This window comes from Nyctibius grandis, chromosome Z (genome assembly GCF_013368605.1).
Source record: "Nyctibius grandis isolate bNycGra1 chromosome Z, bNycGra1.pri, whole genome shotgun sequence".
Classification (NCBI taxonomy): domain Eukaryota; kingdom Metazoa; phylum Chordata; class Aves; order Nyctibiiformes; family Nyctibiidae; genus Nyctibius; species Nyctibius grandis.
This window is the reverse complement of record NC_090695.1, coordinates 43,708,166-43,735,833: the sequence shown is the minus strand read 5'-3', so window position 1 is coordinate 43,735,833 and position 27,668 is coordinate 43,708,166. Positions and strand designations below refer to the sequence as shown.

Here is a 27,668-nt window from a genome sequence, read left to right as displayed (position 1 = left end):
ACTTTCTGTACGTTTCACCAGATGAGGAAAGAGCATAATCCCTCCAGGCCATATGTTTCTCCAGATATTGCAAGTGTGGCACTGGGAAAGGAGGAAAATTCAAATTAATATCTGGCAGAAAAAGAGTTATTTCCAGGTTAGAAATTAGTTTGCTTTTCCACCCATAGGGCCAGGTGAGGCAAAGCTTTAGTCTCAGAAATATTTGCTGGGAGGGTGATCTGGTTTTTTTTGCATTAACTTTTTGCATTCCCACAGTGCCTGGGAGCTCATACTACAAGACAGGACGATGTTAAGTACTGTCAAGAAGAAAACAGAGAGGATCACGTATTCCAGAAGTTCATCATTTGTGTGTTTGTGAACAGTCTTTGAGTTTGAGTTAAACTGTCTGAGTTCGTATTTTTAGGTGCTGTACAACCAAAAAAGCTGTTATTACAGAAACAAAAATTAGCCTGCTGTGAATATCCCTAGACTCTCTGTCTACTCACTTGAACAGACAAATAAGTAAAGGAAAAAATGACAGGAAAAAGACGAGTATCTGTTGCTGGAAGTACTGACTGGTGACTGTTTAAAACCCACTTCAGAAATATCTCTTTTACTTTAAGAAAATACAGGGTTTCCTTAGGAACAAATCTGATATAAACCAGAATCAGATCTGAGGTAAGCTTTCTAAAATAGGATTCATGAATGCTTTTCTTCCCTGCTGATGTAAAATAAATCAGCATGCATATCTCTGCTGGTTTTGACAACGCTTTAGAGCACTTCTGTGTGGTAGCATGCTGTAAAATTGCATGCTGTAAATGTAACTTTTAGAGATGTAAGAGTTTCAGCTGGTTGATTTTCAAAGGCAAACCACCGTGGACAAATGATATACGTATGTCTCCGAAGGAAACTGTATGTAGTAATAAGGCGGGGGAAGTATTAAGTTTGAGGGCAGGCAGCAAATATACAAAGTGTTCAAGGAAAATGCATGCCAAAACAATTACTGAATGTAACGAAGTAGGCCATTTTAAAATCAAAGTGTTGTGCATTCAAGTATTATGGAGAAAATATTCAGCTTGATTTTACATATTTGCTTAGAGTGAGATGTTTGGGGCCATGCTATGCAGGTGTATAATGAAAAATGAGCAGTAGAATACATAGAAATGCTGCTTTTAAAGAATATTTGTTTTTATACATGCATTTCATATGTCCTAATAGTTCTGAGACATAATCCACAAAAATTCCTGTTATTACTATTATTTTAAAATCCATTTATTAATTTATTTTTTCAAAGGTTTCAGTCAATATCAAACCTGGTTTTGAGCAGCTTTCTTTTGCTACGGTGCAGCTCTGTAACCAAGCAGTAGAGGGCATTCTTTATTCAGGAGATGGTACTAGTTCCTTTAAAAGACCAGTGTTTCATTTAGCAGGTTGGTGTTCTTGGGTCCTTTTCATCTTTAAATGTAGCCCATTTACGTGTAGATACTGGAGATAGGATAAAGGGATAAATTCTTACCTCAAATGTGCAGTATACTCCTTAAGGTTGAGTAAATAGTTACTAAAATTGTATAAATTTTTAATTCTTTCCTAGAGTATTTTTGGAAAAAGAAGAGATTATATACTTGTTATTCAAATTCACTCTGCAGCATTTTTCATAAATTCAGTTCTCTTAATGCAGTGTGGGATATAGATCAAACCCTGAGCCATTTCAGGGTGATATGACATATCAACAGGACATATTGGCTGTGATCTGTCAATAATCCTAACAAAAGCATTTTCAATAGTGCTTACAGCAAAATGCTCACGTTGACAGCAGCACCTGGGTAGGTATTTTGAGAGCATGGTCAAATGGAGTTGTTAGGGACCATATTAAAATCCGAATGGGTATACTTGTTTTTTACGGGTTTTGACATTGCCTTAAGCCAGCTCTGTTTGAAATTAAATTTTGTGTGGTGTTTTCCTCTCCCACTTGGAAAACGCTATCTCATCTGGGGTAAGTGAGCCCTGAGGGGCTAGAGACCTCCCTCCCGAAGCTGGGAACTTTCCTCCTCCAGTCAGTTGTCTGGAGACTGTCCCATCAGAGTCCCCCTCCTCAGAGAGCAGCAGAGGGGCTGCACCCCCAGAGCAAAAGGCTAACTGGAAGTGGCTGTGGGTTACTTTTCTGGCACTGTTGAATGCTGCTTTTCCCTTACCCAAAGCACTGACTACATGCTGGGTGCTTTGAGAGTATGTTTGTAAGTGTTCCTCTGTTGTGAGGAGATTGAGATTTTTTTCTTCTTTTTAAATTGATGTGAAACCGAGATGACTAAATGGCTTCTGAATCTGGATATTAGGCACAGGCAGATCCATTATAGACATGGGTTAGATTAGGCATAGGCAGACCCATTACATTCCAGATTTCATTTCAGAAGATGGCTCTTAGTGAGTCTAGCACCGTCTGTGTTGCTGGATTGTGCAGAATCAGAGGTGAGGTATTAAATGGCATAAACAACAAAATGCTTCTGTATAAATGCACTTAAATAATATCAGGAAAACAAAAAGACCTGATACCAGAGATTAAAATGTTTACATTTTAAATTTGAGTCTTCATATTTCAATTATATTTGTGATATCGCATCTGAACACCCGAAAATAAAACTCCTTCCCATGGCACTGGCCTACTGATTCACATCTGCTGTTTTATAATTTTTCCCTAATGTTTCTTGGTCATCAACAGTGCACAGCCTCACCATATATTAAAAAGAAACACCATGGGAGAAGTTAGAAATGTAGGAAGAAACCTGAAGAGATAAACAACAGAATGTGATCTGATAAACCACTGCTCTGCTTATGACATATGATTTCACTTGATGTCTGGTGAGTTATTGTTTTAATTTTGCACCAATTTTGCTTTAGAAACAAACCAACTGTTTTATTTTTGTATAGTACTCCCGTCAGAGCCTTCTTAGAACAAAGTTTTTGCTCTCTGTTTCAGGAATTTTCTCCAACCTGGTAAAAGAAGATTTACTGTTGATATTTGTTGTTTTTTTTTTTTTTTTTTTAACATTAGTGTTTGATTAGTACAAAATAGCAATCAGTTATGAATGAGAGAAAAAGCTTTTGTTCCATGGAAAAGGGAGAGCCCAGCAGGTAGTGCCTCTTCAGCTGCCTAATAGTTCTGGTATTACAAACCTTCAAAATAGTTACTTAAGATAACACCTACAAATAAAACTCTTTCCCATGTCACTGGTCTACTGATGCAAATAACATTTCCTGGGTATTTTGATTTTAAATAAACAGCTTTTGCTTGCATAACCTTGAAGCATTCAGGAATCTGACTCTGCAAAACAAGACTTATTATTTCTGAGGATGACTGTGAGCAGAAGACAAGTGAATTTGGGCACATCCAGACTCTAATTATGTGTAAAAGAATAAAATAATCCTGGAAAGTAAATATCACAGCTGTCTGCAGCTGTGGAATTGTGAAGATGGTTTTGATTCTGGAACTTTTATTGTCTGTTTCTTAGCTGGAATATCTGCCTTATATCTTTTCTTTGGTATGAACAGATTTGCAAAAAGAGTATCAGAGAAGGGCCATCTTAGTGTTACAATAGAGTAATAGGAAAAAAAATTATTCCCAGCTGAAAACTGGCATTTGTGGAGAAGGCTCACAGATTTTGAGATGAAAAAGGGCTTTCTGGTCACCTGTGGTAAGTCTGTCTAATGTTTACTGCTTCCGCTCTGGTCCTAGCCACATGCTTCTTCCCACTTCTCTATGCTGGCTTTGAAGTTGTTGAATTCTGATCCGTGCAGGATGTAAGCCAGTGGAAAACGAACCTGAAAAAAAGCCCAAAAACAAAACCTTTTCTTTTTTTTTTTTTAATGAGGAGGGGGAGTAATGCTTAGAGTTGGTCTAATGAAGAGCCCAATAAGAACTTCTGGTGCAAATAAAGGTGTTGGGAGTGCAGGGCAAGGAGTACTGGTGAGGCAAGAGAAAGCAGAATCTCTTTGTAAAGTGAAGAGCTATGAGGTGGGTCATCTGACTAATCCTCTGGAATATGGATTGGTAGGCTCCATCCTATGCCTTCTATCCCAGGTAATAAAGTGGGAAAAGCTGAAGGAGCATGGAAAGGTCTTTAGACCAGCTACTGGATTTGGTGAGCTACAGGTAAATTAGATGAAGGAATGCAATGTTTATGGGTCTTGGCAAGTTCTGATGCCTTGTTGCTCAGCACTGGCAGTTCTATACTTGAATGAAAACAGTTTTGTAGGCAGTTTTCCCAGTGATAGGACTCCCATAGGTCCCTAGGAAGTTGAGCAATAATTTAACAGGATTTTTTAGTACTCGAATTTTTGGATTTGTGCACAGACAGGAGAATTTAGTTTTAAGATTAGTCCATGAAAGTCAGTGGACTGCAGTCAATTTGCTCAAAACCAGAAAAGAAGTCTGGGGTGAGAGGATAATTTAATGCGAGTGTCCCAGGTTCTGCATGTTCTGCTTTGAACACTGGTCTGTCTTCAGTTTCATTTGTGACATATTACTTTTTCCTTTAAAGTGGGAAGATTGGAATCTTAATTGTGCATTTAGTTGCTTTACCAGTGAGCTTAGTATTTTGTAGTCTCAAACCTTTGGGTGGAAAATATTTAACAGATTAACTAGGAAATGGAAGGTTCTCTGAATAAAATACTCACTAGTCTAATGTTAATGGTGTACATAGTTGATTGGTAATGCTCTTTGTATGATATCAGCAGTCCTGACCAGAAATGGAAAAGAAAAAAAACCAGATTGCATTACAGTACCATAGTACATCAAGGCTGGCTGTCTTGGGTCTCAAAAGGCAGTGTGATCTTAAACTTTTAAAAAACATTTGCTAATGCTGAAGTAATGATGCTGTCTATCCTGGATGTTAACCCACAGTAAAATCTCTGTCACTGCCCTGAAAAGCACTGCCTTCTCTATTATATTTGATTTCTTTTTTTCCAGGAAAAAATGGCACTAGCAAACATTAAACATGGTGTTTAAATATTAAACATCAAAGTGCACCATGAATTTTTAATAAGTCAATTAATGAAGAAATATCTCCATTCGTTTCTATGCAAAGGTAAGGGTAGCACAGTGTTCAGCAGACAGAATGCCAGTTGCAAGGAAAGGAAAGGACAGCATTATAAAGCAAAACTGCAGCTCCCAGTAGGTACATTATTAAATCCAAATAATACTTTGAAGAAAGTTTTTTAAAAAATCTTAATTTTGGGAAATGGTTGAAGGATATAACCTCTAAATCTTTAAAGGTTCATTAAAAGAAAATTAGTGTCCTAACTTGTAAGTGACATGACTTACTTCTAACATGAAGGAGATGAATGTTACACAAAAGCAGAATAGCAAATTGTGTAGTTGTAGCTTTTCACAAATGGGAGTGTGTTTTCATAGGAAAGTATTTCTTCAGGATGTTATTTCAGACTCCTGTTGATGATATTGTCAGGCAAATTTGTATGACATTTTTTATTGTAAGGCTATTTCCAAAATATAGACCATTCACAACCTGGCAAAGTACTAGGAGATTCTGCCTCTGGAAAGCTACGAATGTAAGTGGGAGTGCATTTGTAAGTCAGAATTTCTTTCATTTGACACAATTAACATGGAAATGCCTTGCCTCTAGCTATCTTTGAGGCTCAAATGAGCACTTGTGAAAGAGTTAGATGTTTAATAAGGAGAACATGAAGTTTATGTGGTGGGACAAAATTTGAAACACTTATTTCTGGGCAAAGCCCACCTGGGTGGTTTGCATGACAACGTGTTCATGCGACATCGTTCCAGGAATCTGTGGTTTCAGAGTTGAAGTACTGCAGCAGGTGAAGGTTAATACAAAGGTCTTAACATGTAAGAACAGTTCTCATTCCCTCATAAACCCATAGCTCATAGAATGTGTTGAGAAAATAAGGAATTCCTGGTGTTAACTTCTTTTTATTTTGTTTTTTTTTAATTGTGAAATTGAAGTGGTAGGAATAAATTTCATGTGTAGAATGATTATTTGTGTCAGCAGTGCATGTTTTCACAGCTTCCACTGAAGCACCTGTTGCTTTTCATCATTTAAGACAAAATCTGGGACTTAATAAAGCCTGGGTTTCCCCATTCCTTGTCTTGATTATTTTTTACTGCTGAGGCAGGAAAGATCTATCCCACCACTGAATTCCAGTTCAAGAACAACTGTTACTTTCACTACTTTTTAGCTTACTGGAAGCATGAGACTACATTTTTCCTACTGCCAAAACATGGTTGCTGTGGTTTATAACCATTTTTATTCCCAGTGCTTTTTGAACTTCTCAAAATCTACTGGACTAGGCTTCATCTAGTCTTAACTTTGAAATATCTTCTCACTTTATCTCAAGTAGAGACACTTACCTTCCTCCTTTCCCAACACCCTCTCAAATCATCCCTCAAAATAAAAAAAAAGAATGCCTTTTAGACTGTTACCTTTTTGAAGGCAATAGGAACATTAAGAACATTAATCAGCATAGCAGAATGATGTTAGGAGTGTTTCCCTTTGCGAACTCTGTGCATGAAATAGCCCTGAGAACAAGATGTTCTTTTTTGCTGTTAGTGCACTACTTTTTCTGGCACTTAATACCTCACTGAACTCCATTGTTATATTACAAGACCTTCAAAAATTACCTTGGGTCTGATATATCAAAGCCATAGACTTAAGTGAAGAGCTTTGGGCTGTTCTTTTCTGCTCAGAGCAGTCAGTCTCTGCTCCTCTCTCCATTCACTATTCATTATGTATGAATAGCACTTAGATATATACTGGAAATCTACAGTATTTATGATGGGATCTCAACGGACGCAGAGGAGAGATTTTTCATGTTTTCATGTTGTAATTTAGTTAGCTTAAAGCACACAGGAATCGCTAGCGCAAGCTCCTGTTGTAGAAATTGTGTAAAGTTTGCAGGACCTAAACAGGTGATATTCTTCCTTCTTCTTTTTATGTGGTGCCTGCAGGCAGAAAGAGCTTTGCTTTTGTTACCTCCTTCCAGTTTCTGCTGTTGAAATACAGATGGAACTAAGTACATGGGAAGAAAGATGTTCTGATAGTAGAACAGTCACTGTGGTTTAAATAGTTTGGGCTGATCATTTCCTATTATGTTGATGGTTACGGCTGGAAGACATTCTAGGAGAAATCTGTGGTACAGTTCCTGTTAGTGTCCAACTGTAAATCATACATGGATCTCCAACATACTAATAGCGTGATTACTGAGACACAGAACTGGAATGAAAAGGCATTCTGTAATCAGATAAATATTGTTATTGTAGTTTTCTATCTGTCTGTAAGTATACATGAGCTGACTGTGGTTTTCTCAGATTCCTTCAGTTAAATTTACTTAAATACCTTAGGTATTCATTTTATCTAGTTTTACTTTGGTTATTCATGAAATAGGCTTTCTATCATGGTTTATTTGCAATAGTTGCTGGGAGTCAAACTGAGGAATTGATTTTGTTCTATCAGAGGTTACTAGATGAAACTTTCAGCAGAGAAGTCATAGTTAATTCATTCCAAAAGTTGAAATTAATATGAGGAACTTTTTTTTTTTAAATCCCTCCATCATAATCTCAGTCCCTCTTTTAAGCCTTGGAGAAGAATTTAACTTTCATCATTTTTGTTAATTAATCCATTGGTGGCCACAGCAGAATCCCACGAAACGGTTTATATAACTCAAGTGGCTATGAAGTTGTGCGCCACTAGAGTGGGAAGCTATAGAGAAGCAGCATGTCCTTCATCTGAGGAGATAACGATTCCTTCAGTCTAGTACTCCTAACTCATCCACTGAAAGGATTATTTCACTGTTATCAGTTGACAGGTATCTGAAACAAATATGCTTCTCACCTATTTTACATGGTCTTGCATCATGTACAGCATTGTTATTCCTACAGCTTTTGGAAATCTTGAGGCAAAAATATGAACCATTCTGAAATACCAACATTGTTGTTTTTCTTATATTTGAAAGGAAGGACAATCACAGTCAAATGACTTGCTAAACTTAGATAAGTACGATATGATTTGTATATGGTGGAAATTATAATTATCACTGTTATTACAGTTATTTTATTATATCAAAGATATAAACACGAAGATAAAAACACATTAGCTAGGTGTTCTGATATAATTCTCCAGACTGGTTTAATCTTTTTAAATAAAAGAGGAAGGGTAACTTCATTAAACAGAATATTGGAAATTGAGGCTCTGGTTTAAATAACTTAAAAGGACACACTTGACTTAACATGCGTAGTCACTGGACTTACTCATATAAATGTTAGTGTGTTTGTACACTTGTAAGATCTGGGCTGTACAAAGGTCTTGCGATAGTATTGGTACTCATGTATTAAAGTCAATGGAAAGAAGGGAGATAATAAGCTTTTCTCAGAGCTCAGTGCAGAGAAAGGGAAAAAGGGTAGCATCTGTCAGCCATATTGTAATTTTTTTGGACTACTATTATCTATGATAGTAGCAAGAGAGGCAAATTACAATATGTTAAGATTGATTATTGGCAGTTAAATCAGAAACATTTCCGAATAGATACAGTTTACAGAAATAACACCTGTTCTATGTAAACTAAAATATTTTTGTTGAGTATTAAAAAACTGAATTACAATATGGAATAAGACATTAACTTTGGAGTTCTGAAGGCACTTAAAAGCCTCAGGCAGTTTATGTTTAATTGTCTCTCCAAGGTACAAAACAATTCTATATAGACAGATCCCTTAACACACTATCTTTCATCCCTACCTAGGACTTACCCATCTGAAGGTGAGCTAGAGGAGAAGTAAAAGTACAGTCTAGCCAGAAAAGGGGATAGGTCAGTTGCCCACCAAGCAAATAATTCCTGTGTGTTTTGAGAATTCACTACAAAGATCAATAGTGTATTCTTTGTTCTATGCTATGTCCTATTTGAAGCACATAATGCTAATTCAGTAATTGCTCTTGAGAAAAACAATTGCTGAGACTGTTGCAAAGTTGCACAGCTCCAGAGAAGTTCTGCCCTTCATAAAATGATTAATTTGACTAATAGTCAAATAAGAAGTTTCTGGACTGTAAGCAATCAGAAGGCATGGAGGTGAGTCTATAGATGTCCAAATGCCTGAATGTCATTTTCCAAGAACTATGTGTCTGTGATTCTGCTTACAGAAGATTTGGGTCATAAAACAAAATTACATTTTTCTGCCTGTAATAACACCGTTCAAATACCTCTGCCCCTCAACAATTCTATGCATTCTGGATAGATATGAGCCCTTTAAGAAGTAAAGTAACTATAACAATGTACAACTAGATCAGCTATGTACTGCCAAAAGAGAGGATTCCAAAGGGTAACACAGAAATGCTTACCAAGAGCTATATAATTACAATAAAAATAAAGGAGGCGATTTTTAGTACTACCTAAATAGTGTCATGCAAATATAAGCCCATAAACATAAGATGACAATATACTGCTAACAAAGAAATCAGTATGAGTAACTGTAAATTTTGGGACAGTATGAGAAAGATACAGTTAATTCCAATACTGAGTTTTAGATTAATTCCAAAGTCAAGAATTGTGGCTGTAATGAAGCACTATGATACATGTGGTCTCAGCGGAAAATTAGTACTTGGTTATTCCTGTATTCTCTTACTTGTTGCTCTATAGTGATGCAATAATTCTGGATTAGACAATTTTTAAGGTTGAAGAGGAAATGAAGACAAGTAAGAAGGAGGAAATCTTGACCCCACTGACTGTGGTGGAGAACCTTTTTGTTGACTTTAGTAGATGGAGGCTTTCATTTTTTATTAAAAAAAAAAATAATTGGGGAAGCACTGCCATTCAGGCATAGTGAGTTAATTCACCTTCAGTTGACACACCAAAATTCTCCCCTGTTCAGGGGAGAAAAGAAATATAATATAAAAAATCGTTTGCCCTTTTTAGAGCAAAGGGGATATCTATGCAGAAGTGAACTGACTATCATATTAATTATAAAAGTATATGTGTTTATTCTGCGTATGCTTCTTATTCCAAAGATTAATTAGTTCTGGCATCCTCATTCATTGGTTAGTCTATTCCTCCCACACATTTCACTCTCAGTGGTCAACAACAGTGCAATTTGCCAACAAGGTTCTCTTTAGGCTCAGTGTTGGTTCTGCTAGTTACTGTATTACCATTTTTTTATGTGCCAACTTGCAAGAAAACTTACAGTTCTCTCCAGGCTGTAAATCTTTCTCACAAAGAACATTCCTGCTAAAGTGAATGGAACTGCTCACTGAGTAATTACATAGACTGAACTCAGCACTCAGAAAAGCCTATTGAGGCATATATTTAATTGTCCTGCATGTTATCATTATGATTGCAATTATCTTGTGACCATGAAGTCACTGTCTATATACAGTTAGCAGATGAGAATGGCACAACTAATCTAATTGATTGAAAGATCTAATCTGATCTTTCTCTCTAGTTTTGTTCTACGTACTGGGAGTGAGAGTATAGAAATGCTAAGCACTCTTTTATTCCTTCATAATCTCCTTAACTGCATAACCTCTCTTTTCTTCCATGAAAAAGATTTCCTCCAAAAAAGGAGGGTCATCTTACCTCACCACAGATTCATACTGACTTGCTAAGTAAATTCTACCTCTTTCTCCTACATTTCTGAAATAATATTCTGATAACTAATAAACATATTTCTCTGTATCTGAGTTTTATGGTTTAGAATGGGAGATGGGGTGTCATAAGAGCATCTTGGATTCTCTCCCTCTCTCCTGAAGTGAGTGAACACCCAAACAGAGCTATTATCCAGCATTCAATTAGGAACAGACCAAACCCAGAGGAAAAGATCTGAGCAGGATCACGCATATAGAAGCACACACCAGTGTTGCTAACAAAATCTATTCTGTCCATGGGAAAATACCGCTAACAGCAACTCTGTTCACAGCTACAAATTCCCCTCAGGCAAGTAGCCTAGATAACGTTTTATATTTTTTAAATGTTTTGGGATATTTAAAACATTAACCTTTTCAAACAAACAATAATCCAGATTATTTATCAAGACATTAATGATCTCTTTCAACTGTGTCTTTTGCTGTGGGATTGCTTTGAAAAAAGTACAAGTTCAAAAACAAAAGGAGCAGATGATGCTGATAATAATCCATATTAGGCTGTAGTTGCTGCAAAAGATAATTCTTGGTTTTGGGAAGGTGGGCTTCATCTGAGGAGGGCAGAACACTACCTTCTTACCTGTCTTAGTGGTCTCTGCTTAACAATGTTTGAAAATTGTAATATTGACTTAAACACATTACTCATACTTCAGCAAAAAGTGCACAGCTGATAGACACTGAACTAATTTGAAGATTTTTTTTTTAATATTCTAAATGGATGTTCTTAAATTATCATTCATATTTGTTTCTTGATATTTTGTGTGACAGATTTTATGATAACCCTAGTTCTATAGTTTGCGTCTACATATTTCTACTGCTGTGCTGCATAATAGTGAAGTAAGACTTTCATTTCAGCTCTCAGGGGAGGAGTTTATGATACCGAATCTCTGTTTGTAGATTCTGATACTGGTGCTCTTTATCTCCTAAAAGGAAGTAGCCCTGAATAAATAAAATACTCTATAGTATTTTGAAATCTTGTTTTTTCTTGTGGGTGATTTACATTACAAGTAATAGTTTTGTTTGGTTTTTTGTTTGTTTTTTTGTTTGTTTTTAATGTTTTGTTTTTATAATGATATGCTGGTTTGAAGGCAGAAGCTTGAACAGACTTTTTTTTTATCTACTACAGTTCTTAGTCACTTCTCTGCTTCTGAAGCTCTTATCCTTAATACAACTACATGCATCCAAAATCAGAGTGTTTGCCTTTCAGTATGAAGATCCTCATTTATTCTGTTCTTTCCCTTTGAGAACAGGAGTGTCCTCAGTTGAAAGAAAAAGTCATTTCCAGACCTGCACAGGGAAGCTTCTACAACAGCCGCCTGCTCTGTATTTGTACTGCGGGTAAGTAGGGGAGTTTGAACAAATATTGTAATTAGGAACATAATAGCACATTTTGATTGCTTTAATAAATAACACCAACATGAATCTTTTCTTAGTGGTGACACTAATGATCATTAATGGCCAAGCCTGTTATCTTTACAGTATGAATACTTAGCTGAAAAGCCTAAGTCTTCAATACAAGATATGCTATTACTGAAACAGAAAATAAATGCAAAACCTCGGCATTAATCTCATTGGTTTATGACAATCCTCAAAAATACAAAACAGAAATAACAGAAGGACTCTAAACCTTTTGTTTCCTTTGGTTTTCATGCAAAAACAATAGGAAGCCACGTGGACACAGCTGGATTCCATATAACCATATTTACTCATTGTATGCAGCCTAGCTACCTTTGTGCTCCAACCCTCTCACGTTTCTAAACCACACACAGCAAGTACCAGAAGAGGTTTCACAGTTTCCAAAAGGTATGCTATTCAGCTCTGATACTACAGGCTTGAGGTAGTGCAAGTTAAAGGGACAGCTTTGTGGGGGACTTGTATTAAACGCTCCCTTTAGCTATCTATCTCAGTCATATACAAATGCATGTGTTCCTTGGGGCTGGGCATTTAAAGCTATAATGATGGTAGACAATTTTTTTCCCCCCATTGTTAAATTAGGGCTGCTTTGATTAAAGCACTTGTAGGCCTTAGCAACACTTTTGGCAGAACAATATCTGTTTTAGCCAGTTGGTTACTTGTGTGTCTGTTACTGTTTTCTAGCAATAAATTTTGAAAGCATTGATCAGTTTCAACCACATTTGAAAGAATTTTCCACATGTTTAACTTGGGGAGCAGAATTAAAGGCCAAAGATGAATTTCTCTTTATTAAGTGTCAGATTATCCATCGAGAGGGTCAAGATGACGAAGATGATGTCAACCATCAAAAGTCTTCAGATTTCCAATTTAGACACCAGAAAGTCCTCTAAAGGAAATATATCTGTTCTTAGATGACACTTTGTTGGTCTGCTGTTCTGTGCTGCTCATGGAGCTATTAGCCTTTTGCAGTATTCCTCTCTTTGAGTATAAAAAGACACTTTGATCATTAAAGTGCATTAATGTCATTAAATATACAGCATTCTGCAAATAAAGTCTTACAGATTCTCTTTGGATAATGTTTTACAGACACTTTATGAAAGCATGTACTTTCTGGCCTTTCTTCATCAACAGAATCATCCAGCTGTGGAATATTGGAATCATATTGGAAGTGTCTTGCAGGAATAAGGATGTACAGCACACTAGTGCTGTTATGTGACATTGGCTGTGCTTTCACTCTTCAGGAGTTAACTGGATTCCATGGTGACTTGAAATCTGTTCAGGAACTCTATTCTTCAATAATTATAAGCAATCATTTTCATCATCTACACTGAGTTACAGTCATACAGAACACAACCCATTTAGAACGGGCATCTGTGGATTCAAAAGTCTTTAGTATTATCTTCAGAAGATGATGACCGTGCTTTTTGAATCATCTGCATATATGCTGTATGTGCTTCAATTTGTTATTCTTTTTTCCAACTAACCACCATATGTATTGTGACTAAAACACGTCGCAGTTAGCTGTTGCCAATGTCTTCTAACCTTAACCCCAGTTTATCAGATGCTGTTGAAGCTCCCTGGGATTTTAGCAAAACTTGTTATTGACATGATGAAGTTTAGTACCAATTTTAGGGCTAAATTAAACTTAGTATGCGTATCTTACTTTGCATGCCACACAGTAGTTATTCTCTTAAACTCTTCCAAACTGATGGCATTTTAATTTTACCCAATCTAGTCACATAGAAACAGCTGAGTTACTATTTCATTCTATCTATAAAAGTGGAAATGTACTGCAGTGGTTTAGGAAGGATTTAAAAGAAGAGTTAATAGCCACAGTCTTACAAAAAACTGTCTCCTGCTGCACTAGCAGGCTCTGCAGAGAGGAGGAAATTGTAAATTTTATCTCCTTCTATGATTAATAAAATTTCCACCTTTACATGAGCTATCTTAGTACCACTGTATGCTGTTATAGCATGTTGATGTAAACAGGCCGGTCTTCAGCTAATCTGTCAAGAACATTTGCTTCACCCACATGGAAGATTTTAGTCACTTTTGGAAACATTAGACTGAATATTTCATTCATTTTTCTAAGAGCTGGTAAACTGTACTCAGTTTCATTTTCCTAGCTTTGTTTGGGTTATACTTTGTCGTTGTGTACCTACAGTAAAAGAGTTGCCTAAATACCAAGGGTCGCTTAATTAGGTATTTATTCTGAAGCTGTACACAGAGTAACCATAACACAGCAAAGCTGGGGGTAAGTGTTCCAAAATACTTGCCTGTAAAATATGGTGCACTGGTACCAGACAATTTTTGAGGTATAAAGAGTCAGCAAGCTTCATTCAGACTTAAAGGAAGGACTGTGTGTTGCAAGTTCTACTTTTTTTTCTGGCATAATCTACTTTTGTCTGAAACAAGATTACTTGTGCATGAATTCCTTTCACTTGCATCTTCAGATCACAATGGATTTTATAATTCTACTGTTGTATTTATATGCTTCATTAAAAGAACTGGATATCATTTAAAAAAAAAAAAAGTCAGAGATCATTCCCCGCCCCTCCCCCCAAAAAATATCCTTCTCCCTTTAAAACGTGAGAATTTCAACTATGGAATGCTCTTTATTGTACTTTATTAGTCATATAGAACATTTTTACTGGTATTTTGGACCAACAATCAGTATTGCCCTCAAGGGAGAGGTCCTATGAATTTGTTGAGTATGTATGAGCTTCAAAGTTCAATGTAAAAATTGTACTGGCTTTATAATATTCTTTTTAGGAAAGTACTTGTAGTTAGCTGTAATACTTGTCTGTGGAATGAGAAGACTTGGCTAAAAATTATAACATGATATTCTACTAATCAAGTAGTTTCTAACTTAAGAATTACTTTTAGCTGATCTGTGATGAACAGTTGCATATTTTGGTCAGCTTGCAAAATGAGAAATACTTCTATTACACTTTGGACTTCAAATAGTAACCAATGTAATACTCAGTGTCGTATTTTTCAGAATTGGTTTTATTGTCACAGAGCCCATATGCTGTTAACATTACATTCTCTAATCTGAAATTCGGGGAACATTTTTATTTACATTTTATCTGTATTCAAACTAACATTTGTAAGAATGTTGCCTTGTGCACTCTTGCTAAACAACTGAAAAGTCAATAATAATAAACTTACTATATGTTATTGATTAAAGGGAATCTATAAAGCAGCAGATGTTTTATGTAGTTTACCCTAATTTTCTGATAGTTAACTTGGAAATACTTTGTGCTCACTGCAGCATAAAATCTTATTGTCAAAGGCATGACACTGAATGTTGCTGAGAAAGGAGATCTGTCTTCAAGGACTTTGACCCATGTGCATGGGAAGCAAACAGTATTAATGATTTAAGTCAAACAACTTAAGCCCTTCCCCTCTATTTTGACAGGGATTACTGTCCCTTGGAAACATACTTTCTGCCTAATTTAAATAGCACTAATGAACAGCAGTGTAATGGGAATAAATTTCATTCAATTAACTTCCAGGTGAGGAGTAGGTGGACAGGCAGTTTGATAACAGCTTTAACCTGCAAAACTGAGCACATCTATCAGAATTGCTTCTTTGACCTGGGACAAGTTTAATACAAGTAGCCTGTATTCAGGCTGTGCAAATGAAGTAAAATACTCTTGTCTCTTAGCAGACTGGTCATTTGAACAGTTAGGGATGTATTCACACGTGGCATACAATTTGCCTAAGTTCTCAGTATAAGTGGCATAAGAAAGAGGCAGCAGCACAGCAGGTTGACTTCTAGAATAACCTGAGTACTCAGTTATATTGAAATTTGATGAACAACCTGGGAACTTGGTTTCCATGGACTTAGCGCTAATGGGAGATGAATCTGGATTCTGGCTTCTCACACTCTCTATTTCATGTTTTTTTGCTACAGGTTTTTTGGAGGTTGGGAGGGGACTAAACCTGCAGTTCTATTGTCTGTGCCTGTCAGCCTCTACTTTCCCACAAAGCAAGCCATTCAATCAGCCATTGTTTGGGATACCTCCGAGTACTTTTGGTACTGATTCAGTGGTGCTTTTTGGCTTTGAATTAGTAGCCAGCCTTGGCTCAAAAACGTGCACTCTGGTATCTTATTCAGTTTCGCATGCAGGAACAGAACAGACAATTATTGTAACACAAGAATTATGTGCTATTCACAGCTAAAATGAGATTAATGCATCCAGTCTTTGAAAACCTCAACAGATATTTGTATCAGATCTTTAGGAATCATCTCCTAGTCAGGCATGTCTTCTTTCTCTTTCTCTACCCCTCACGAAAAGCAACAGCAATTTCATTTTTACCATACCTAGTATTTCATAAGAGCAATAGGGACTGTTGTAAAGCTTTCACCTTGAAATTTATGGTTGGGAATGAAGAAATCAAACAAACAACAGTGATCCCTTGGAGAACATAATTTCTTTTTAGTACTTGGTTTACATTGGGCAAACCTGCAGTCCAATAGGGACACTGAGTTCATTGACTCCATTTTCATGCCCACCTTCCCTAAAGACAGGAGGCATTCACAATATAGAGGTTTTATGCCTTGTTGATGCATGATGACAGTATTCACATTTGGAGGATAAGAGTCTTCTGATATTTGAAATGGTTTCTTTCTGTTCATAACTTGACCAGTGTAACTGAAACACGTAAAACGGGGAAGTCTAAGTAACATGGAAAAGCATTGCTCCCCATAGGAAGTGAAGATGCTCGATACAGAAGACTGGGTAACTGATGACTCCAAGTACATGTCCTGTTGGTGAAACCTGTAAGAAAAAAAGTAGTAACTTTCATGGGTGTATGTGGAAATCATAGAGACTCTGAAAATAAAAAGCTTTGAGTGCCAGTGTCAATACCTGTCAATCTGCTGCTGCTACATGCAGTTTTGGTCCTTCTTGTTTCTTTGGGTTGTTGTCTGGGGACTTATTCCTTCAGTAATTTGTGAAATCACCTTTTTCCTTTCAAATTCTTTAATAATATCCTCTTACAATAGCTAACAGCTGTGTACTGTTTTTGTTTTTTTCTTCTTGTACTGAAATGATTATGTAACATTTTAATTCCACGGGGCAGAAACTTTATTCCTACCATAGTAGTATAGCAATTCTTGCAATGGGAACCTCAGCCTTATTAATAATGAAAATGATTGTTAATGTGCTAGGGAATCATAAACACTACTTTCGATAGAAATGCTAAACCACTGGATAGCTGTATTATGACAGCTCTTCAAATTCTTTGCTAAACTGTAAAGAGCAACAGAGTTCAGATCTGAGTTTTTCTGAGACATGGGTAATCCCTGGTTTTGCTTCTCCATCATATAGAATAAAACCAACCTCAACTGTAAGCCTGGACAATAAAGAAAATGGATATGAACCACAGAAACTACAGAAGATCATAAAAGCCTGCATTGTTTGGTATCACACAGTATGTATGAGGATATAGGGTTTTACTAGAATACTCTGTATATGATGCAAATTACTTTTCCCTGGAAGGTCACAGTGAATATCAGTTTTAGAAAATCCCATCGTGTATGGCATTTTCTTTCTTCATAATCACTAGAGCTATAGTTTTTTTAGGACACAGAAAAATTATACAGCAAAGTCTTTATATATTCCTGCATGCTTTAATAATGTCTGAAATTAAAAAATCAACTTTTCCTTTGCCACGTGAATAGAGAAACATACACTTCCAAACCATACTCTCTTAGAAGTATGACATTATTTGTATTTACATTTTCAAAACCACAAGAATGTACAAAGCAGAACTCATAGGTCACAGGCTAAATCTCTTTAATGTGATGAGAGGTATCACAAATGTGCTTATGAACAAGAAAAAAACCAGCATTGCTCAACATGTCTATTTTTTAATAATTCAATTCTATGCATGAGATGTGGAGTAAATTCTCACTTTGGAACACATACATGATTCCCACTGATTTCATAAGGAATTATGTTATACACATCAAGGGAAGAACACCCCTTAGGAAGAGCTGCTGGATGAATGTGAATTGGTTTTGTTTAGCTACTTCAGAAAGATGAATAAAAAAATTATCTAGGTCCCGATTCATCTCTAATTTAAGCCTCAGTCAAGTGGAAGTAATTTAGTGGCTGCAAGTGGGGTAGAAAAGAGGAGAATCAGGCTAAGGAATTCCTATAAAACATTAAGCAGATACAAAGACTAGTTCTCTGTTCACAGTTTTGCACAACAGGATGTGAATAATTAATTATACGGTATCTAACTCATACAATAATTACGAAGGCAAACAAGTTGTTTAAAAAACAGCTTCAAAAGGTATCTTTTACAAGTATTTTCAGCGAGCTCACGCACATTCTGTTTTGTTTTCAACACAGCTGTACCGGTGCCATCTCTGGATTGCCAGCATGTGGATCACAAAGAATCCACAGGGTTCTTCTAAGCTCAGTGTAAGGGTATATTTACTGACCACGCCCGTAATCATGTACTGAAACCTATTCATTGGATGTACAAAGAAATAATCAGTCAATACACTTTATTTACAGTATATAGGAGTAAGCATGCTTATTGGTATGAGGCATAAGAACAGAATTTTGCCGTCTGCTTAGCAAATTCAGCTTTTATTCTCCCACTATTTGCTGTCTGGAGTCTGCCTTCTGACATAATTTTTTTTAATATGTAGGCAGCAAAAATGACCCCTTTAAGCATCAGTTTCCTAAACTTCAGTTTAGCTTCTGTAGCAAGCTGGATTTTTTCTTTTACCTTGTTTTGCGGACTTTGCTGAAGGGAAAGATATACTTTACTCCATTTTTTGCGAGATCATATTGATTTCTTACTTGACAAAACATTTTTAGTAGACATCAACTCTGCATCTCAAATTACACAGCAATTCCTGTTCAGTTAGAATTTTAAGTTAAAAGTGTGAGAATATGTTGTACAAAACTTGCAATCTTTCAAGAGACCTACTTTTCTATAGAATAATATAGAATAAATACAAATTCAGGTAGAATTCTGAAACACACTAATGTGTGAAACACACTAATGTGTTTCAGAAGAATAAATGTTCCACTAAATGTAGCAGAATTCAATTTTTTCTGTAGAACACTGTCATTTACAATACTTTTTGTCATTTGCATGGTGCTTCAGTCCACTCGAATATTTTAATGAAGATTTACCTTTCAGTTTAAATGGTTATGATACAGATTAGGGTTTTTTCTGTTCCCCAGAACACTTTGGAACAGGAACATATGACTAGGCAGAGCAGATTGATCATGACAGGCAACTCAGTAATGGGATCTGCAAGATATCATGAAAGAATTAACAAATCAAGTGGGATTGAATTACACTCATAAGAAAAAGTTTGTTAATAAGGAAACAAGGGCTTTTAGCTTTTACAGTAATATCTTCAATGAGCTGTAAAATAATACACAAGAGAAAAAAATCCCAGATCTCAGCACTGAATTTATTAATAATTAGCCATTGCTAACTCCTCAGTGAGGCACAACTTGATTGGAATATTAAATCTGTACTATTCAGGTTAGTTATTTATAGTGGGCAAAGGAAACACACCGGTGAATACTAGCGGTTCAAATGCACTGGAGAAGCTATGAATCCCACAGTTTATTTCCTGATCTACTCTACACTCATCGCATGACCTTCCATTGACTTCTACAGTCTTGAACAGTGACTCCAGCTCTTCTACATTTCACTTTATTTTTCTCTAAAGTGGATGCTATGCTAGGAGGCCTCTTTGTGAGTTGTTCAGTCGAATATATATATGAAAAGTGACTGTGGGCAGTATAGTTAGAAAGGATCCTAGGTCTGAAGTAGAGGGCAGAGTTTCTGGAGCCTGGACTGTATCTGCTAGGTACCCTCCAGGGTCAGTGCCACCATGGTTACAAAGACGATCAGAGGACAGGAACATCTCTCTTATGAGGAGAGGCTGAGGGAGCTGGGTCTGTTTACCCTGGAGAAGAGAAGACTGAGGGGGGATCTTATCCATACCTACAAATACCGTAGGGGCTGGTGTCAAGAGGATGGGGCCAGACTCTTCTCAGTGGTGCCCAGTGACAGGACAAGTGGCAACGGGCACAAACTGAAAGATGGGAAGTTCCGTCTGAATATGAGGAAAAACTTCTTTCCTTTGAGGGTGACAGAGCACTGGAACGGGCTGTCCAGGGAGGTTGTGGAGACTCCTTCTCTGGAGATATTCCAAACCTGCCTGGACACAACCCTGTGCAACATGCTCTGGGTGAACCTGCTTTGGCAGGGGGTTGGACTAGCTGATCTCCAGAGGTCCCTTCCAACCCCAACCATTCTGTGGTTCTACGGTAGGGGGACCCTGAGATGGTCATTGCCTCGGACCCCGATGCTCTCGAGCTTTGCGTTATTGAGTTTTGCCATTAGTAAAATGGAAAACTGAGCAATCCCTGCGGAAGGACCCGCAGCAGCCACTAGCCCGTACCTGTTGCTTTGAGACCCTGAGACGGGCCTTGGAGTGCCCGTTATTTCGGCCACACGTCAGCGCAGCGGCACAAATCGGAGCTTTTAAAGGTCTGACGGGCTGCGCAGAGCAGTGGGAAACGCGATCCTGCAGCACGGGAGGAGGCTGCCTGCTCCGCGCCTCCCGCCGCCGGCTCCGCGCCCCTCCGCGGGGCTCCGCAGGGCTCCGCGCCGGCCCGTGCAGCAGGGCCTGACGTCACCGCCCGCCGCTGGGCGGGGCGGGGCGGGGCCGCGCGCCGGAGCGGGCAGCGCGGGGACAGCGTGGGAGCGCGGTGCGGTGCTGTGCGGTGCGGCGGGGCGCGGCGGTCCTGCCTGCCCTGCCTGCCGTGCCCTGCCCGCCCGGCGCCATGGAGGAGTTCCTGCAGCGCGCCCACTCCAAGCTGGTGAGTCACGGCGGGGCGCCGCGGGGGGCGGCGGGCGCGAAACTTCTCCTGACTTGCCGGTGACGGCGGTCAGGGGCTCTCCCGCCGCGTCCCCGGGTGCGGCACCCGCGGATGCTCCCAAAAACTTTCGGAGTGTTTCAGCAGCGCTCCAGTCCCCGGCGCCGCTCAGCAGGGTGGGCGGTGGGGAGGGCGTGGGGGCCGGTGGCCTTTGCATCGGCTGGGGCGTATTTTGGGGTGCGTTTTCTTCTCACACCTTGCTGCCCTCCGGTTATTGCTGAATAATGCCCTGCTTTACGAACACACGAACCCGCGTTTGACAGGCACGTGGGGGGTGGCAGCGTACCCTTTTGGGATTATTTGCGCATTTGTAGAGACTTTCAGATGCATCAAGTTGAATAGTTGAATGGGGAAATAATTCTGTCAGAAGTCACTGAAAACGTGGCATTTCTATGGTCTGAGCGTCACTAGGAGTAGGGGATAAGTTTGGATAACCAAGACGTAATATAACTGAGGAATATGCAAAGGTGATTAAGGACCTGCCCTATAATTGTGTCTCTTCTGCCGTAGGTAGTTAATACTGTGTCAGGGGTCACAGAGATAGATAGGTCCTGTTCTCAAATGACTCTGTTGGTAGGGTTGTACTGAAACTGCAGTGCATTTATTTTCTTTGCAGTGAGTTAGAATCTGGCCCCAAATAGTGTGTGCCTTTTTTTCATTATGTGCAGTGCAAAGTATGATGTTTTTAAGATGGCGATGGTCTTAGGCCAGCTTGTTTCCAATCATAAGGGTTGATTTTCTGTGCAAAACTTGGTTTTACAGTTGTCACCTTCCATGGGCAGCCTGCGCTCCTTCTGGCTATCCCAGCTCTGAGCAGTATGTTCAATTATAGGACTAATGATGGGTTAGTAAAAAAATCACACGGCTGCTACTTTTGCCTCGTATTTTCGGGCACTTGGGACCTACGTGCTTGCAGAGTCCCCTTGCCACCCTTTGGAGAGTTGCTGTAGATAACTAAATGTAAGCTTCATTGTTGATAATTAGAATAGTGGGGCCTTCCCTGTTTCACAGACCTGTTATGAATCTTGGGAGAGTGAGCAGTCATAAAACCAAGACTGTCTGTCTCCAATGGTCATCATTCACTAAATGTAATGATTTGTAAAGAGTGGTTTGTTATACCATCTTCTGTTGTTATGCATATGTTGGAAATCAGAGAATTAAGGCATTTTTTAGAGAACTGGCAAAATAGAACAGAAAATGAATCCCTTGGTGGCTCCCTTAATATTTAACTGTGTTGGCAAATGTTAAGGGTAAACATGAGGTGTGGCATCTTGGTCACATTCCAGCTAAGTTGTTCTACGATGTATTTTTAAGAGTTTGTAAAGTGTTTCCCTTATGTTTTCAGGTAAACAGTCTAAACTTTGGTAGCCCTGTTAAAAGATACTGCGTAGCACAGTTATAAATACTTAATGCACTTTCACATCAGCATTTCATATGTTGCAACATTTGAACTGGAGACTTGGCTTTGACAAGTGTTCTACTGAAGTACATCAAAGGTGGTCTTACTTAATAGACATTAATTATGTTATGATAGCCGTCCCCTCTGCACCGTTAGTAAATGACAAGCAGTAAGAACAACTTGATTTTACTCCTAAAAGCAAATACTGCATTAATATTTCTGAATAGCTGTTGATAATCAGAAAGGCGTTGTCTGGAAAACTATAATCTGAACAGGCCCATGGCTAATAGATAATATTATTTCTTTAATTTAGATGAAACAGGGAGCACAGCAACTGAACAGCAGCCCTTTTTATTCCTGCAATGTGGGTTTCTAAAAGAAATACAGACTTCTCTTTGTACCTTCTGAACCGTGGGAGAAAAACGCATGTTTTTGGGCAGTTCTCCACTACAGGAGTTTTGCCGGGGGGAGTGTCTCTGACTGTGATGTTTTGCTGTGCGGTGATGTCAGCAGAGCATGGCTGGGGAAGAAGCATCTGAGCTCTAGCGTGTTCAGTTCAGAACAGATTTATAGATCTTACAGGCTGACTTCAATTTGCCAATTTACTTTGTACCACAGTAGCCAGACAAAGGTAATCCAGAGTAACTGAAGATTTGCATTCTGCAACGCAGAAGGCTGATGATGTATTTTCCTTGCTGCTTGGTCAAGCCTTTTGTGGGGAATCTTTCTCTGCTGGTACAAGGTTTCCATAGGCTGAGTTGAGGGCAAGCAAAGGGCTGTGTTTGATTTGCCACTGATGTACGGTAAAGCTGCCCGGATGAATGGGAGAATGGCTCAGAACTAATGAGCTGCTGTGTGTTGCTGTGCTACTGCAGCCATATCTGTGGAAGATGCTAAAGCCCTACAGTTGTGTCTCAGAGGCCTGATGATGCTAGTCTTGCAGTGCTAGTATTTCACACCATAGGCAATCTTATTAGGTTAAACTGATTACAGTGCACTGACTACGTGAGTACTACTCAGTGTGAGTAAAGGAAAATTTTCTTTGGTCATGAACAGTAGCTCCAGAAGAACAATTGCACCAGACTGTGCAGGAGAACCGATTACTGCAAGTGCTTCATCATTCATTTGGGTCTGGCTCCAGCCACAATATTAATCAAGGCTGTTTTTCCACATGAAGCAAATTCTAGGCTCAGAGTATACCACACAAAGGACTTGCACATTTTTTGTTTTCTAAGGCTCTTGTATTATGTACCTTCATTGATTGTTAGAGAGGAAAATTCTCTGAGTATTATCTATTAATAATGAAGCCTCCATTAGGCTATTCTTTCTTTAAGAACAATGAATTTTGCTTTTGTGACTTGTTATGTGATCATAGAACATTCTCAGTAATTTTCAGTACCGATTTTTAAAATTGTTATGTAAAATCTGTGTAAAACCAAGGGGAAGAATGTTAGAAGGCAAAACATGGCAGAATATCAGAGATGCTGTACTGACATTTTTGGGCATTTACAGTTCAGTCCTGCAGGTTTTTCTCCAGTTTTTCATAAGTATAGTGATGATGTGAGAATAGGCAAGACCAGCTAAGACCAAAGGTCCTTCTAAACCAGCATTCTGTCTTGGCTAAGAAAGAATTATAAACAGTAGAATGTACAGATCTGCTGATCGGGTGTTGAAAGGTTAGATCAAAATGTGCATCTGAACTACCATGTTAGCCACAGGTAGAGCCATCTTCTATACATTCGGCTATGGGGTTTTTTTTTGGTTCAACTTATGCTTTGGCTTCCATAAAATCCCTGAGACAGTGAGTTTTACAATTTTTTCATGTGCTCTGTGTGAATGGGGCAATATCTCTGTTTGTTTGCTGTAAACCAACTGCCCGACAATTTTAATGGGTGTTCCATGGTTCCTATGCCTTGAATGAGTACTTTTTGTTCACTTTCTCCATGGTGTTTAGTTAGGTATTACCATACTGCCCTTCTCTTCTCCCAAACATTTCCAAGCTAAGGTTTTCTATTGCCTCTTCTTACACAAGCACTGTTCTATCACTCTGCTCATCCTTGTGGCCTCTCTCTGAAGATTTTATAATTTTATTAACCCTATAAAAGTTGTGGAGCCCAGAACTGCCTGCCATATTTAAGGCATGAGTGCATAAAAGACTTTGACAGTAGTATGACATTTAACTTTTTTCTATTTTCTTAAGAGTTCTTGGTATTCTACTTACTTATTTATTTTACTGTCAGAAAGCATTTTTCTGATGCTTTCAGAGTATCATTTAAAATGAATGCATGATGTTTTTTCTGCTTGGTAATACCCATTTTAAAGCCCGTGTGACTGTGTGTGTGGTACCTAAACGTAGTTTAAAAATGGAGGTGGGGTTGTTTCCTCACAGTTTCTCTAGTCTGCACTTCTCACCCCTCATTTCCATATACTGCTTTGTTAGCTAGTCCCTCAGTGTCATGAGGCCTTTCTGCAGCTCTTGTAGGCAGTTTTAGATTTGACTCTCCTGAATAATCTGGGATTGTGTGTGGCTTTTGTCACCTAGTTATTTGCCCACCTGTCCTACTGGAAGTAATATTATTTATTATTTATGGATCTGAAGAATGGCACGTATCCCAGCACATATCCTTGTGGAGAATCCTTCACAGATATTTTTTCTCCATTATGAAAACAGACCCTTTGTTCCTGTCCTTTGTTTCCTAAGTTTCAGTTCTTTATTATGCCATGAGTGGATTACATCCCCTTTTTCTTTTGTGATTGAGTTTCTTTACTAGCCTTTAGGAAACTTTTCAGTAATATTTTTGGAGACCCAAGTACATGCATTGACTAGCTTGTCCTTCTCTGCATGCTTGTTGAATTATGCAAAGAACTGTAAAAGTTTTTGTACAAAAATGTCATACTTCACAAAACCTCGCTCTCCTTTCCCCAGTATATTGTGTTACTGATATGTTTGGTGGCAATTCAGTCTGTCTCTCTCCCTGGGTCTGTCATATTCAGTCTGTTGTATTCAGTCTGTCTTTCTCTTTCAGGCACAGCTAAGCTCTCAAGTGGGAGAAGAGTGACCGATCGGTCAATACATAATTTTGTATAATTTAATTAAAAAAATAAATCAAGACTTTAAGGATTCAGTGGTGTAACTTCAGAATTATTATCAGAATAATTATCAAAATGTTAAAGGCAGTTAAACAGAGAAGTAAAAATTCAGAAATTATTTCTTTAGCAATGCTCAGATGTGAAATACTGTGTGCTGCATGTTAAGTTTGATATTTTTCAAGTAATCTCTTGCTTCAGACTGTTTGCAGTGAAGCTGAGTGACTGTGAAAAGTTAAATCAAGGGAGTCTGTTAAGAAAGAAGCTGTAAGAATTTTAAAAAAATTTAAAAATTGACAGAATTACCCCTGAGGGATGCTGAGACAATGGCTGCCAGCCAGTACTTTTTCCCTGGCCTTAGGTTTGTGCTTAATGGAGAGCCTAATGCTTCATATGCTGCTTCAGGGAAGTGAAGGAGGACAGAATGAGCCCCGGAAAGGGCTTAATGCGCAGATGATACGGAGATATCCACATACTGCAGCAAACTGCTTCAAACTAGCAATTGAAAGATGGTCCTCCCTAGGCAGAGAACAGCAGATTAGCTGGGGAAATAATCTTTCTAAATGCTGTGTCATCTTCAGCAGTTAACAGTATTTGGAAAAAAACCCCAAACCCCATAAATATTAAAGTTCTTTTGATTCCTTGCTGATGTAAGAAAAGAGACTATAATATTAGACCAATGTTGCAGCTGGCAAAATAATACACGAGGCAAGTGGGGAATTATGCCCCCAGACAGATGTGCCCAGAGAGAAACTGGGCGGTGTGACTGGGCATTTTCCAAAGTGAGGGCCAGGTCCATGACCAGGGAGATGCCTTTGGGAATAGTAAAAAAGGCTTCCGAGGCAGTGCTTTGATAGATGTGAAAAATGAATGTTGTGCTTGTTTCTGAGTCAAAGTAGTTCAAAGAACAGTTAGTGATGGTGGCATGACTTGAGAAGATTTATGTGACTGCAGTTTAAAAATAAGCTGAGTCACTTACATGTTTATTCATATTGCCTTTTATTTGCCTGTCTGGAGTTTTGTTATCCATGATAGGCAGTGGTTACTTTGAAAATAATATTTGATTTAGCTGGAATAAAGTGATGCCTTTATGGGAAGTGAAAAACATAACAGAAGTGAAGCAGAAGTTATTTTCCCAGAAATTGCTGAACTTATCCAAGCAGAGGGGTAAAACAGCTTTCAAGCATTAAGACAAAGAATGAAGTCTTACCCTCTCATGTATCTTCTTTGCATTAATCCAGCAGCACACAGGGGACTTGACTCCATTTAGCAGTGCACTTACTGTATGTACAGAATTAAGAGTATGAGTAATGATATTGACTTCAGTCAGAAAACTCGCATGTATAAGTTGTACATACACCTAAAAATGTTGCAGAGTCAGAGTCTTACAGCTGATTAACCTTTTGTTCCTTAATTCGGTCAGAAGAAACCATGTACTCTGCAGCAGCAGCTTCTGAGTCAGGATTCATTAGTAACGTGGAAAAAGGAATAAATGTTGTGCTAATGTGATTCTGAGATAAATATTTAAACAAAGAATAGTTGTGAGCCATGCTGAGCAGATACAGTATATTAAAGGGCTTACAGACATGAGTGGAATGATTAGAAAAATATTTTGGAAAATTCTGTTGAAGAGTATTTCCAAATATACATTCTATATGAGGGGAAAAATCTGAGAGCATGAAAATGGAAGATAGAGATGAGAGTGTCACTGTAATGCAAATAAGACATTATTGTAGGGTGATAAAAGTGTTTAAAAATGCAATTTTGGGATACAGTCTTCGTACCCCATAGTAAGACAGTAATAGACCTTTGTATGTTTTATGCACACATACACATCTTTTTTAGGGAGGGCAATATCCTGTAGACTTACTCTGTCTCTCTTTCATCATCATTATGCAATTTCAAGTGGAATGCTTCCTTCTATTTTGGGTACCATATAACCAAAAGTATTTGTTAACTGGAGGAAGAATTCAGAGAATCATAACAAAACAATTTAAAGAATTTACTTCCAAGGAAATAAAAATGAACTAAACATAAAACTTGATTAAATTACTGCTGAGCTGAGACATGAGAGCAGTCTGGATCTATGGGATACTAAAAGCAATGCAAAGAAGGAATCATTCATTCATGTATACAGGTATAAATAAGAAATTGAAAATGGTCAGCAGAGGCTTCATAACAAGAGAATGTTTCCTGAAAATGAGGTCT

At 38.1% G+C, this 27,668-nt stretch overlaps 1 protein-coding gene across 1 annotated transcript in view; it reads left to right on the top strand.

Moving 5' to 3' along the window:
• The first annotated feature begins 20,833 nt into the window (after positions 1 to 20,833).
• Positions 20,834 to 27,668, top strand: part of PRUNE2 (prune homolog 2 with BCH domain) — a 155,581-nt gene continuing 148,746 nt past the window's right edge. Inside the window, exon 1 of the mRNA XM_068423011.1 lies at positions 20,834 to 20,917. Within this exon, the coding sequence (XP_068279112.1) occupies positions 20,882 to 20,917 (36 nt within the window). The 5' untranslated portion in view covers positions 20,834 to 20,881. The remainder of the gene's footprint in view (positions 20,918 to 27,668) is intronic.